Source organism: Macrobrachium rosenbergii, chromosome 10 (assembly GCF_040412425.1).
Source record: "Macrobrachium rosenbergii isolate ZJJX-2024 chromosome 10, ASM4041242v1, whole genome shotgun sequence".
Classification (NCBI taxonomy): Eukaryota; Metazoa; Arthropoda; class Malacostraca; order Decapoda; family Palaemonidae; genus Macrobrachium; species Macrobrachium rosenbergii.
In genome coordinates, this window is record NC_089750.1 from 65,722,316 (window position 1) to 65,737,206 (window position 14,891).

General features: G+C 36.7%; 2 protein-coding genes across 4 annotated transcripts in view; one reads left to right on the forward strand and one right to left on the reverse strand.

Moving 5' to 3' along the window:
- LOC136842737 (CD151 antigen-like) overlaps positions 1-14,891 on the reverse strand; it is a 288,000-nt gene that overhangs the window by 190,864 nt on the left and 82,245 nt on the right. The gene's annotated exons all lie outside the window — the stretch shown is intronic.
- Positions 1-14,891, forward strand: part of LOC136842735 (protein tyrosine phosphatase domain-containing protein 1-like) — a 183,562-nt gene that overhangs the window by 56,030 nt on the left and 112,641 nt on the right. For all 3 annotated transcript variants that reach the window (XM_067110471.1, XM_067110472.1, XM_067110473.1), the window contains exon 2: positions 13,420-13,647. In XM_067110471.1, the coding sequence (XP_066966572.1) occupies positions 13,421-13,647 (227 nt within the window). In that variant the 5' untranslated portion in view covers position 13,420. The remainder of the gene's footprint in view (positions 1-13,419; positions 13,648-14,891) is intronic.

A 14,891-nucleotide genomic window follows, 5' to 3' on the forward strand; every position in this document is an offset into this window, starting at 1 on the left:
TATATATATATATATATATATATATATATATATATATATATATATATAACCAATAGGTTCTAGGGAAAATTCATGTTAGAGGGTGTCTGCACTACAGCAAAACATGTCTTAAAAACACGTTAGCACCTTATCCCATACATTATTATTATTATTATTATTATTATTATTATTATTATTATTATTATTATTATTATTATTATATTATTATTATTATTATTATTATTATTATTATTATTATTATTATTATTATTATATTATTATTATTATTCAGAAAATAAAAACATCTTCACACTGGACAAGCCTGTAGGGGCCACTGACTTGAAATTCAAACTTCCAAAGAATATGGTGTTCATTTGAAAGAAGTTACAGAAGATAATGGGAAATACGTATCAAACAGACTGGAAACAAGTCAACAAGCATAAGTGAGAACGATCTTTGGGAAACACTGGATAACCGTATGATGCTCTGGTTAGGACAACAACAGGCCGTTGACTTGCATACAACTTGTGTGTGATGTGTCGGTGCTAATTTTCCGACGTGTGTTTACTACATGTTTTCTTTACTGTGAACGCACCCTTAAGCATACTTCTACGCCAGAAAGACCTGTACGCAGATTTGATTTCCAACATATAGGTGTGAATGAGTCGCGCCAAAAGACTACAGTCTTCAGTTCTTGAGCGCAGCAACTTCCTCTATGGATTTCAGGATGTTAAATTATTCTGCACCAAGAATGCTATGCATGTGGTCTTAGGTCAGCCACACTGACTGGTTTGCCAACAGAGGTGCCCCAATAATCGACAATCAATGGCGAGTCTTCTTTGTACATAGAGTACATGTATGTACAAGTCATCACAGTGAATCAGGGGTGTTTGAACCCTGGTTTCCGGATGCAGGGGTTGCATTACATCAGCAGCAGTCATTATGATTTGCGCCCTTAGCGTGCTAAGACTTCCGACAAAATTTAAGTGGTCTTGGTCTCTCACATCTCATTTTAATAGCAATGTGTTCTTTAGATTGCTGAAATCAGTAAATCAGTCAGTCTTAACTTTCTGAGTATCTGGAGGTGGCATGCTTCTGAGAAGCAGTAGGGTTTGTGTGCTTGTTATGATCAGAATGTCAATGGAACATCAAGTTTTATGGCGAACTGTTATCATTTTCCTTTGGAATAAACAGCCATTGTGGCAGTATTCGGTAAATGGTAGCAAATTGCCTTCAGAAAGGTCTTGTGGCAAAATTAAATAGATCATTTGCTTGCCATACCTCAAGAAATGGTGATGTTTCGTCCAAAACACACACACACACACACATATATATATATATATATATATATATATGTATATATATATATATATATATATATATATATATATATATATATATATATATATATATATATATATATGAATGAATTTTATCACATCACCGTGATTCATATGCAGGCATTAAACTTCAAATGCCCTTTAATATCCAATTCGCTCTACCTCGGAAATAATATATTTTCATATATGTTACCCGAAGGGGAATTTTTTAGTTGATACTAAGTTCGTCGTCTCGTGGGTTCGAACCACGGAAGAACAAGAACTCAGGACTACAGTGACGCTTTAAACCACAAGGCCGTCAAGGGAGGGTAACATATATGAAAATATATTATTTCCCAGGTAGAGCGAATTGGATATTAAAGGACATTTGTAGCTTAATGCTTGTGTGTGTGTATATATACAGTATATATATATATATATATATATATATATATGTGTGTGTGTGTGTGTGTGTGTGTGTGTATGTATATATATTAGTAAAACACTTGAAATAAAAGAAAACGAATAGCTGATGAAGCATCGTTTTGTACGAGAGTAATTGTATTGAAATCAGAAAAGAGGTTTTGTTCATTGCCATAAATTCATCAGTGCGTTAGTGCATTTTCCTGGTAACCTATTTCTTTTGCAGTGTTTGAAGGACATTTTTAATTATGTGATCTGCGGTTTTCTTATTTGGGAACCGAATACTAAATCGTTGGCGTGAAAGTATTGTCCTTAGAATTTGAGTGAAGGTTATATCAAAGCCATTATTATTTCCACTCTCATAGATACAATGCTTGACAGTTTTATGTTTTATTATTCCCTTAATCATTTCAGTTTAATTTATTCCTAATATTTAAAGTTTATATGGTTTGGTATTGCCTTGATTCTTTGGATGTTAATGTAATTCTCATGCATTATACCCTAAGGAGTGTTTCAATAATGGTTTTATCAATATTATTTTATATATAGTGCCTATATATTTGTATGAATATATACAGTATGTGTATATATATATTGATAAAGCTAATATATATATATATATATATATATATATATATATATATATATATATATATATATATATATATATATATTTATATATATATGTATATATACATATCTTTATACACACAATAAGGGAGAGAGTCAACATCAACTCGAGTGTCATCAATATTCAGTGGCAGCTTCGAGCAGTCATAACATGACCGGGCTTTCCCAAAAATCACTTCTGTAACGATGTCCGTCCTTGAGAATCCTCGAAGCCCGATAACATCATTATTGATATTTTACCGGATAAATATCGTGAATAATGAATTTCCTAGTCGATACGGTCGTTGTGCCATTAGTACCAGAGATGAATGGATTGGATCACGGGTCTCGATTTCAGATAAGGGAAGAAGAGGAAGACTGCGTATCCAGTAGATCATTTCGTATAGGCGGATTCTATTGAGTGTCTGGATCATATATTTTGGAACTGTAAATACGGTACTTGAAATTCCAAATTCATCGTGTGCCTGCTTTTACGATCTTTTGGGTTGCCTTCCGTTTTCTGTTGTGGTGCCGTAATGCCTTTAAGATCATTGGAATGCCTTCCATTTTCTGCTATGTTGCTACCGTAATGATTCTAAGATCATTGGACTGACTTACATTTTCTGCCATGTTGCTACCATAATGCTTCTAAGAGCATTGGACTGAATTCCATTTTCTGCTATGTTGCTACTGTAATGCTCCTTAGATCTTTGGACTGCCTTCCATTTCCTGCTAAGTTGCTACTGTAATGCTCCTAAGATCTTTGGACTGCCCTCCATTTCCTGCTATGTTGCTATTGTAATGCTCCTTAGACCTTTGGACTGCCTTCCATTTCCTGCTATGTTGCCATTGTAATGCTCCTTAGATCTTTGGACTGCCTTTCATTTCCTGCGATGTTGTTACTGTGATGCTTTTAAAAACTTTGGGCTGCCTTCCATTTCCTGCTATGTTGCTATTGTAATGCTCCTTAGATCTTTGGACTGCCTTCCATTTCTTGCTATGTTGCTACTGTAATGCTCCTAAGAACTTTGGGCTGCCTTCCATTTCCTGCTATGTTGCTATTGTAATGCTCCTTAGATCTTTGGACTGCCTCCCATTTCTTGCTACATTGCTACTGTAATGCTCCTAAGAACTTTGGACTGCCTTCCATTTCCTGCCATGTTGGTATTGTAATGTTCCTTAGATCTTTTTACTGCCTTCCATTTCCTGCTTTGTTGCTATTGTAAAGCTCCTTAGATCTTTTGACTGCCTTCCATTTCCTGCTATGTTGCTACTATAATGCTCCTAAGAACTTTGGGCTGCCTTCCATTTCCTGCTATGTTGCTATTGTAATGCTCCTTAGATCTTTGGACTGCCTCCCATTTCTTGCTACATTGCTACTGTAATGCTCCTAAGAACTTTAGACTGCCTTCCATTTCCTGCTATGTTGGTATTGTAATGCTCCTTAGATCTTTTTACTGCCTTCCATTTCCTGCTATGTTGCTATTGTAAAGCTCCTTAGATCTTTTGACTGCCTTCCATTTCCTGCTATGTTGCTACTATAATGCTCCTAAGAACTTTGGGCTGCCTTCCATTTCCTGCTATGTTGCTATTGCAATGCTCCTTAGATCTTTTGACTGCCTTCCGTTTTCTGCTATGTTGCTACTGTAATGTTCCTAAGAACTTTGGACTGCCTTCCATTTCCTGCTATGTTGCTATTGTAATGATCTTTAGATCTTTGGACTCCCTTCCATATCCTGCTATGTTGCTATTGCAATGCTCCTTAGATCTTTGGACTGCCTTCCATTTCCTGCTGTGTTGCTATTGTAGGCTAATGCTCCCTAGGTCTTTGGACTGCCTTCCATTTCCTGCTATGTTGCTATTGTAATGTTCCTTAGATCTTTGGACTGCCTTCCATTTCCTGCTGTGTTGCTATTCTAATGCTCATTAGGTATTTGGACTGCCTTACATTTCATGCTATGTTGCTATTGTAATGCTCCTTTGATCTTTGGACTGCCTTCCATTTCCTGCTATGTTACTACTGTAATGCTCCTAAGATCTTTGGATTGCCTTCCGTTTTCTGTTATGTTGCTACCATAATGCTTCTAAGATTTTTGTACTCCCTTCTCTTTCCTGCTATGTTGGTACCGTAATGCTTCTAAGATCTTTGGATTGCTCTCTGTTTTCTGTCATGTTGCTAACATAATACGTCTAAGATCTTTGGACTGCCTTCTGTTCTCTGCTATGTTGGTACCGTCATGCTTCTAAGATCTTCGATCTGCCTTCCGTTTCCTGCTGCGTTGTACTGTAATGCTTCTAAGATCTGTGGATTGCCTCCCATTTTCTGTTATGTTGCTGACCTAATGCTTCAAAGATCTTCGGATTGCCTTCCATTTCCTGCTATGTTGCCCCTGTAATACTTCTAAGATCTATGGACTGCCCTCCATTTCCTGCTACGTTGCTACCTTAATGCTTGTAAGATCTTTGGACTACCTTCCGCTTCCTGCTATGTTGCTACCATAAAGCTTGTTAGATCTCTGGACTACCTTCTGCTTTCTGCTGTGTTGCTACTGTAATGCCTCTAAAATCTTTTGACAGCCTTCCGTCCCCTGCTATGTTGCTACCATAATGCTTCTAAGATCTTTGGGCAGGTTTCTGTTCCCTGGTATGTTGGTACCGTAATGCCTCTAAGATCTTTGGAATGCCTTCCGTTTCCTGCTATATTGCTACCTTTATGCTTCTAAGATCATGCTTCTAAGATCTTTGGACAGATTTCCGTTCCCTGTTGTGTTGCTACCGTAATGCTTCTAAGATCTTTGGACAGGCTTCCGTTTCCTGCTATGTTGCCACCGCAATGTTTCTAAGATCTTTGGACTGCCTTCTGTTTCCTGCTATGTTGGCACCGTAATGCTTGTAAGATCTTTGGACTACCTTCCACTTCGTGCTAAGTATACCTTAGTTTTACCAGACCACTGAGCTGATTAACAGCTCTCCCAGGGCTGGCCCGAAGGATTAGACTTACGTTACGTGGCTAAGAACCAATTGGTACCATAATGGTTGTAAGATCTTTGGACTACCTCCCGCTTCGTGCTATGTTGCTACCATAATGGTTGTAAGATCTTTGGACTACCTTCCGCGTCGTGCTATGTTGCTACCGTAATGCTTCTAAGATCTTTGGACAGCCTTCTGTTCCCTTCTTTGTTGCTGTCGTAATGCTTTTGAGATCTTTGGACTACCTTCCGTTTTCTGTTATGTCGGTACCGTAGTGGTTAGTTTTATTAAGTAATAGTGGGTCCATCCTTTCTGCTGTCCAAGGAGCTTCTTTTATTTAAATATTCATTTACTCAATATATGTATATTCAATACCCAATATGTACCAGTTTTAAAAATTTTAGTGGTTCATTAATTCTTTATGGTCAAAGTGATATTTTATGGTGTGTAGGTTTGAAAAAAATAGCGCCATATATATATATATATATATATATATATATATATATATATATATATATATATATATATATATATATATATATTATATATATACATATATATGTGTATGTATATATATATATATATATATATATATATATATATCTTGATTTATTACATTTCACTAAGCTCTCCTTTTCTTTGGAAAATGAGTGCGAATTGCTTTCTTCTTTTCTAGTCTCTCTCATACCTACTAGGCTCTTCATTATGTTTTATTTTATTTTTATTTTATAGTTCAGATTTGTCCAATTATTGTCTGGCTTTAAGGTTGTGAGTTTCGTGGAGTGCGTGGGATATTATTATTATTATTATTATTATTATTATTATTATTATTATTATTATTATTATTATTATTATTATTAATTTGTAAAGTAAGTCTAACCAGAAAATTTATCTATTGAAAGAAAACAGAAAAATACGGTAGAAAATATAACAATATTTAAGAAATAAAAAACTACATAAATATAAAGGAGAAATCGAAGAGTGATTGCTAAGGTTAAGGTCAAGGGTCATGGCGCTTTAGAGTAGCATTACATCCCATGCATTACTAATAACTTAGAGAGAGAGAGAGAGAGAGAGAGAGAGAGAATTTGTGTTCGATCCAAATTATTGGGGACCTATAAGATCTCTTCAAGTACAATACCTATTTATAGTTTACCAGTCGACTTATATATTTGAAGGTATAGATTTGGATATCTTGAAATCTGCAAACTCCAAAGCCTTGATTTAACTGTTTACATTTTATTCTTTTCCTCCCCCTTTCACTCTCTTTCATTGCCCGTTTGTCTCTCATTGCCAGATACCCTTGGATCTCTCTCCATACTGCATGCCGTCTGTAATATCAAATCTGTATGTCCTCCAGTCTGTTAGATCTGTTTTTCGACATTTAATCAGATCTGCCTGTCTTTCTTGCTACCTGTGTGTCGACTTCTGTGTGTCTGAATTTAATATGATTTTTATATTAAATTAGACGTTTTGTTTGGCATTTTTACTTGCGTTTGTGTAGTGATAATGATTAGCCTCGATAATGCTCTACTCTGTTAAATTTGCATGATTTTTTTTTACGTTTTTATGGCTTTATATATCAGTTCCTGTGCGTCTTTGATTTTACGATAAATTTTACCTTGCACTATTTTCCACTGGGATCCCTTTACTTAGATATAAAATACACTGACAGCTGACAACAGAGGTGAGCACTCGTAAACTCTACGGGAAGTTCACGACGCTTTTAATTGCTAAATGATTGATGTATGGTTACTAAAACTGGCGTGACAACATGGCGGTTATTGACGCCAAAATTTTTAATTGCTAACTAGGAGAAAACTAGGGAGCAAAAACTTATAAATGTAGTTAAAATTCTAATACATATGGTATTGATAGCATTACTTCATGCAGTAAAAGTTGTACTGGTAATGGAATATAGAATTTAGGCCAAAGGCCAATCACTGGGACCCATGATGGCATTCAGCGCTGAAAGGGAAATTGAGAGTAGAAAGGCTTGTAAGGTGTAACAGGAGGAAAACTTCGCAGTTGCACTATGAAACAAGTGTTAGGAGAGGGTGGATAGCAAGATGGAAGAGAGAATATGAATGGAAGTACAGTAAAAGGAATGAAAGGGGTTGCAGCTAGTGGCCGAAGGGACGCTTGTGTGTATTGGTAATGGAAATTAAATAAGGATTTAGAGTTATTCGCTAACATTTACTGTTGGTTATTAGTCAATTGAAACTACACAAAATATTCAATGTATGAATTAATTTCCTCTGCGGATATTCAGACGTAAACACGTTGAAACAGTGCTTAGCTTTTAACGTTAAACCTTAAAAAAAAAAAAAAAAAGTGATGCATTCCTCCTAAGTGAATGAAGAAGTCAATCGATTTTGTCTTAACTGTTTTCGATAAGGCTAAAAATACTTCCGAATGGTTTTCACATAAGAAATGTGCCTTGGTTCATTGAAGCGTTCTTTGCTGTCTCGCACATTCGGGCAAATATTTGAACTCTCCTTGCAAGATTTACTGAACGTTACCAATTTAATTCTTCGCGTAAAAAAAATGATTTTTTTTTTCTCTCGTTACATTCGGACAAATATAGAAGTTTTCTTGCTTTAGATATACTAAACACCTCTAATTTACTTCTTGATGTAAAAAAAAAAAAGGATTGTTTTTATTAGAAGCAAAAAACCGAGACAAGAAAATGTAGTTCTGTGCGTAAAAAAGGATTTTTTTTTTTTATATCAGAAGCGAAAAACCAAGACGGGAAAATTTTTCAGTTGTTTTAATGAAATAACGAGTAAAATAATGCGCCGAAGTTTCTTCGGCGCAATCGAGTTTTCTGTACTGCGTACAATGCTGTATGAAACTCTCAGCTACGACTGGGCAGCGCTCAGTTGCTCCCCAGATGCGGTCAAGAGAAGATGCGTCGGCGACGCCTCCGGAAAGCCCTGCCAGACGCACGATCCATGGCTAACTTTAACCTTCAATAAAACAAAAATTACTGAGGCTAGAGGGCTGCAATTTGGTATGTTTGATGATTGGAGGGTGGATGATGAACATACGAATTTGCAGCCCTCTAGCCTCAGTTGTTTTTAAGATCTGAGGGCGGACAGGAGAAAGTGCGGACGGACAAACAAATAGCCATTTCAATAGTTTTCTTTTACAGAAAACTAAAAAGGGAGAAAGAGGAGAGGAGAGGCTCTTAACCATATCACTTAAATGCATATGGCATTAACACGTGTAACTGAAAATATAACACAATTTTTACCTTTTTTCATCCAGGCAAATGATTTTAATCTAGGCAATCTGACTTGATATTAATCTTTGACCGGCTTTATCTCCTTTTTCCTTTTCAGTTTATGCCTTATATTTCGTAAAGTTAAGCAGAATGAGTACACCATCCCGTTCAGGCTAAAGACATTTAAATTTGCTTTGAATTATGGCCCTAAGCGGGCTGTGAAGAATTGCCCATTTCCTACACCTACTCCTCTTAGTCAGTTAAGAACGTGTAATGCTGCCTCCAAATTAATTATTATATTTTATCATTCCGGCTCAGTTTTACTCAAGGGAAATGATTTTGTGCAATTATTCGGCGACTACAGTTTCTGTTGACCCAAAAAATAGGCAACTTTGGTACCAAGTAAGTCACGTTCTAGCCCCCCAATATCGATTCATTCAGATGTACCTAATGATTTAAATGGATGCCGAACCACGCCCCATCATGAAGCCCACCTAAAATCAAATCGCAGACCCAAACGATTGCGACGCTATGCCCGGCAAAGAAGCAAGAATGAACGGCAATAAGATAAAAGGACATATTAATAGATTCTTTGCCGTTCGCCAATAAGGAAACAAAATGACTTTACAAACTTCACAGACGATTTCTGTTTGATAATTTTTAATGGTAATCACTGCTAAGTGTTTGTAAATGTAATATAACATTAAGAAATGTAGAGAACAAGGCTGATGTGGATCAGTACCAAGTTCCAGTTCTCATTGGAAGGATCCGTAAAGTTGATCACAAGTTTTATTTATCTATTTTTGTTTTGTTTTACGATGTATAGTATTTGAAATAAATGCGCAAGAATCTCAGCAAACTTTGTATGAGCAAAAGTAAAATTTTTCTTAATCTGTTCGATTTGAAAAAGAAAGTAATCTTTTTCATGAAATTTTCTAAACCCGTATCTACTCCAATTATCTACACATACAGACACACACACACACACATGCACTCAAATGGACACCCTAAAAATCTAATCTTGCTCCCAACGGAGGAAATGGGAATTTACGATAATTTCAAAGATACTTTTTCCCCTTTAAAGATTACCTGCAAGCGTCAACGCCAGAGTTGATTTAAGACTCACTGTGATATTGGCTTTCTGTGCAATACCCCGTAGGGGGGTAGTGCCATCAGTGCACCTCATGGGGTGCACTGTAGGCATTACTAAAGGTTCTGTGCAGCGTCTCTTCGGCTCCTAGTTGCAACCCCTTTCATATCTTTCTTCCATCTTGCTATCCACCCTCTCCTAACAGTTATTTCATAGTGCAACTGCGAGGTTTTCCTCTAGTTACACTTTTCAAACCCACTTACTCTCAGTTTCCTTTCCAGCGCTGAATGACTTCATAGGTCCCAGGGTTTGGTCCTTGGCCTAAACTCTATATTCCATTCCTTTCTATGCAATACTATCAATAATTCGCGTCGAAGATTAAGCCTTAATCTTTTATCAGCGGCGGATCTTATATTATTGATTTATAAACAATTGCAGTTTGATGGTAATCAGTGACGTCAGAGAAATAAGCTACGTATCACCAGAAAGAGAACACGTTTATTCAAATGATGCATAAGATTTTCATGATAGTCAAATTAAAATCAAATTACTGTATATTTCATGATGATGTGCACTAGCTTGCTCTACTTTGAGATATCGATCACCCTTTTATTAGGTACAAGCTATATTCGCATCAACATATTGTTGCTCTAAGCCTGATCTAGAAATATCTAGACGTCACCAAGAACTCTCACAAAGTTTCATACATAAAAAACTATACATAAGACCTGTGTTTTTGCAAAACATATAATGAATAGTAATTCCTTTTATAACACCTACTAGTATCGAAGTCATTTATAAGTAGATTTGTAAAATATAGCCGAAGGTTCTCCGGTCAGCGGAGTAAAGCAAAGTTACCGCCATGGTACACCAAAACCCAAAGGGCATATATACTCCCCTTTATCAACTGGATATTGTCATGGGGCTCGCGTTCAAATCAAGGGCAGGATAAGGGTAGAAACTGACGATAGAGTTGGTGGCTTCCCTCTCCTTGGTGGGGCAGGATTAGAAGCACGGATCTAGAAGCATAATTATTTCATTATTATTATTAGTATTCTTAATGAAAATAAACATTCATAATGAACAAGCCTGAAAGGCCATTAAATTGCAACACAAGCTCCTACACACTAAGAGTCCCTGAGTGAGTAAAAGAAGAAAGCGACGAGAAGAAATTAACAAATAATTAAAAGTAAATTTACGAAGAGGTAAGATGCACAGAAAAACCTGCGTGCAAGTCATAAAAGCTAAACGTTGCGACTTTCAAAACTTCTCCCTCCAAGAGAATAGACTTCTCCCTCAAAGTGAATAAACTTCTTCCTCAGAGAGAATACATTTCCCCCTCAAAGAGAATAAACTTCCACCTCAAAGAAAATAAACTTCCCCCTCAAAGAGAATAAACTCCTTCCTCAAAGAAAACAGACTTCTCCCTCAAAGAGAATAAACTCCTCCCTCAAAGAGAATGAACTCCTCCCTCAAAGAGAATAAACTTCTCCCTCAAAGAGAATAAACTCACCCTCAAAGAGAATAAACGTCTCCCTCAAAGAGAATAAACTTCCTCCTCAAAGAGAATAAACTTCTCCCTCAAAGAGAGTAAACTTCTCCCTCAAACAGAATAAACTTCCCCCTCAAAGAGAATAAACTTCTTCAAAGAGAATAAACTTCCCCCTCAAAGAGAATAAATTTCTCCCTCATAAAGAATAAGCTTCTCCCTCAAAGAGACTAAACTTCTCCCTCAAAGAGAATAAACTCCTTCCTCAAAGAGAATAAACTTCTCCCTTAAAGAAAATAAACTTCCCCCTCAAAGAGAGTAAACTTTTCCCTCAAAGAGAATAAAGCTCTCCCTCAAAGAGAATAAGCTTCCTCCTCAAAGAGAATAAACTCCCCCCTCAAAGAAAGCAAGCTTCTCCCTCAAAGAAAATAAACGTCTCCCTCAAAGAGAATAAACTTCTCCCTCAAAGAGAACAAACTTCTCCCTCAAAGAGAACGAACTTCTTCAAAGAGAATAAACTTCTCCCTCAAAGAGCTTAAACTTCCCCCTCCAAGAGAATAAACTTCCCCCTCAAAGAGAATAAATTTCTCCCTCAAAGAGAGTAAACCTCCCCTTCAAAGAGACTGAACTTCTCCCACAAAGAGAATAAACTTCTCCCTCAAAGAGAATAAGCTTCTCTCTCAAAGAGAGTAAACTTCTTCAAAGAGAATAAACTTCTCCCTCAAAGAGATTAAACTTCCCCTTCAAAGAGACTGAATTTCTCCCTCAAAGAGACTAAACCTCTCCCTCAAAGGGAATAAACTCTCCCTCAAAGAGAATAATCTTCTAATAGACAAGGTGACATTTACCTACTTCAGATTGAATGTGGGTTGCACTCGGTTTGCATATTTCACAACCGTTCGTTACAGCATAAAGGTTTTGTACCATTTTTCGGGTCAGGTTGCTGCAATAGCTGCAGTGTTTAAAAGTTTCATACTGGCACAGAAACATGCTCCCAATTTTGTAAGAATCGCAGAGTCGCTCATGAATGAGTTAACAATTGAAGGTCTTTCGGCGGTGATCGAGGAAGTTAACACATGATATTTATTCGTTAAAAATAACTTTTGTGCTGTAGTATTCATTGCCTCTCTCTCTCTCTCTTTTTCTGTTTCTCTCTTTTTCCAAGGTCTCTCTCTCTCTCTCTCTCTCTCTCTCTCTCTCTCTCTCTCTCTCTCTCTCTCTCTCTCTCTCTCAAGGTTTACCAGCATTCCTAGTAGTTTAGTCTCTAAAGTTATTTTATATTGCTCTGGGTCACACTTCGTCTTGCTTTGACGATGACCTTTACCTTTGTGACGCCAATTTACTTACTGTAACTAACCCTTTTTCCTCTTGTCTATCTCTTCTCTACTCTCAGCATCGTACACTTCCACGAATAATCATTGTACGCTTCCCTGAATATTCATCTTGCGCTTCCATATATAAGCATCGTGCGCTTCCATAAATAAGCATCGTACGCTCCCCTGAATAATCATCGTACGCTTCCATAAATAAGCATCGGACTTTTCCCTGAATAATCATCGTACGGTTCCATAAATAACCATCGTACGCTTCCCCGAATAATCATCGTACGCCTCCATAAATAAGCATCGTACGCTTCCCCGAATAATCATCGTATGCTTCCATAAATAAGCATCGTGTGCCTCCATAAATAAGCATCGTATGCTTCCCTGAATAGTCATCGTGCGCTTCCATATATAAGCATCGTGCGCTTCCATGTATAAGCATCGTACGCCTCCATAAATAAGATCATACGCTTCTATAAATAAGTATCGTACGCCTCCCTGAATAATCGTCGTACGCTTCCTTATATAAGCATCGTACGCTTTCATAAATCAGCATCGTACGCCTCCATAAATAAGTATCGTATGTTTCCCTGAATAATCATCGTACGCTCCCATATATGAACATCGTACGCCTCCATAAATAATCTTTGTATGCTTCCATATATAAGCATTGTACGCCTCCATAAATAATCATCGTACGCCTCCATAAATAAGCATCGCGCACCTCCCAGAATAATCAACGTACGCTTCCAAATATAAGCATCGTACACCTCCATAAATAAGCATCGTATGCTTCCACGAATAAGCATCGTACGCCTCCCTGAATAATCATCGTACGCCTCCCTGAATAATCATCGTACGCTTCCAAATATAAGCATCGTACATCTCCATAAATAAGCATCATACGCTTCCGAATAAGCATCGTACACTACGTGAATAATTGACGTGCCACCTCGCAAACTCCAAATGACTCACTGTGTCTGCTTTTCCAGAATGTCAGCGAACTGCACAGAAGTCGCCGAGCTCCGGCCGGCGATGCTGGCGGGGAAGAGGGAGACGATCGTCCACAGCAACTACAGTCGCATCGGCGAGTCCCTCCGACTGATGACCCCGACGGAGATACAGTGCTCAGTCTTCTGCGGCGGGAGGAGATGCAAGTACGATAACGACGAGGCCTGGAAGACGGAAGAGATGGCCGTCGATGGGATCTTCTCTCACTGGTTAGTGTTACTTTATGTGTGTAATGTGTTGAATTCTCTCTGCTTGTAATGTATGTATGTAATTTATGTATGTATGTATGTACATATATATATATATATATATATATATATATATATATATATATATATATATATACAGTACATTATATATTATATATATATATATATATATATATATGTATATATATATATATATATATATATATATATATATATATATATATATATATACAGTATATATATATATATATATATATATATATATATATATATATATATATATATATATATATATATACTCATATATATGTGTATATATATATATAATATAATACACACACACATATATATATATATAAATATATATACACATATATACACACACAAATACACACACACACACTCGATGACTTACAGAAAACTTATTCTATACAAATAATCTTGTTTCTCAATGACATTTCTACGTATACCTCTTTTTAAATTAATTTTATACACAATAGTTTTCCCTGGACAATACTATAGAAAAAAAGTCTACTGTAAAATTATCCTGTTTACGAAGAAACGCTGGAACGTTTGAAGTTAGCTCTAGGGAATTTTCTTCATTATGGTAGAAAATACCTCATCATAGATAATGATTAAACAAGTAAAAAGTGCGCCGAGGAAACGAGTTTTCTGTACAGTCGCTACAGCGTATAATCAAGGCCACCGAAAATAGATCTATCTTTCGGTGGTCTCGGTATAATGCTGTATGAACCGCGGCCCATGAAACTTTAACCACGGCCGGTGGTGACCTATCTATATCGTTGCCAGAACCACGATTATGGCTAGCTTTAACCTTAAATCAAATAAAAACTACTGAGGCTAGAGGGCTGGAATTTGGTATGTTTGATGATTGGAGGGTGGATGATCAACTTACCAATTTGCAGCCCTCTAGCCTCAGTAGTTTTTAAGATTTGAGAGCGGACAGAAAAAGTGGGGACGGACAGACAAAGCCGGCACAATAGTTTTCTTTTACAGAAAACTGAAAGTTGTAGGGTTATTTGGTTTCTGTAAATTCACGTTCATGAAATTCAACACGTACATCTTGTTGTATGGTTGAGTGGCTGACTCTCTATCCAATTTTGTTAAATACGTAGTAGAGAAAACACTTTCAAATATTAGTAAGTTTATATGATTTCCGATTTTCGAAAGTGTAATCAGCGTAATTCATTAATACCAAAAATCTTTGTTATGCGTGAGGAAAG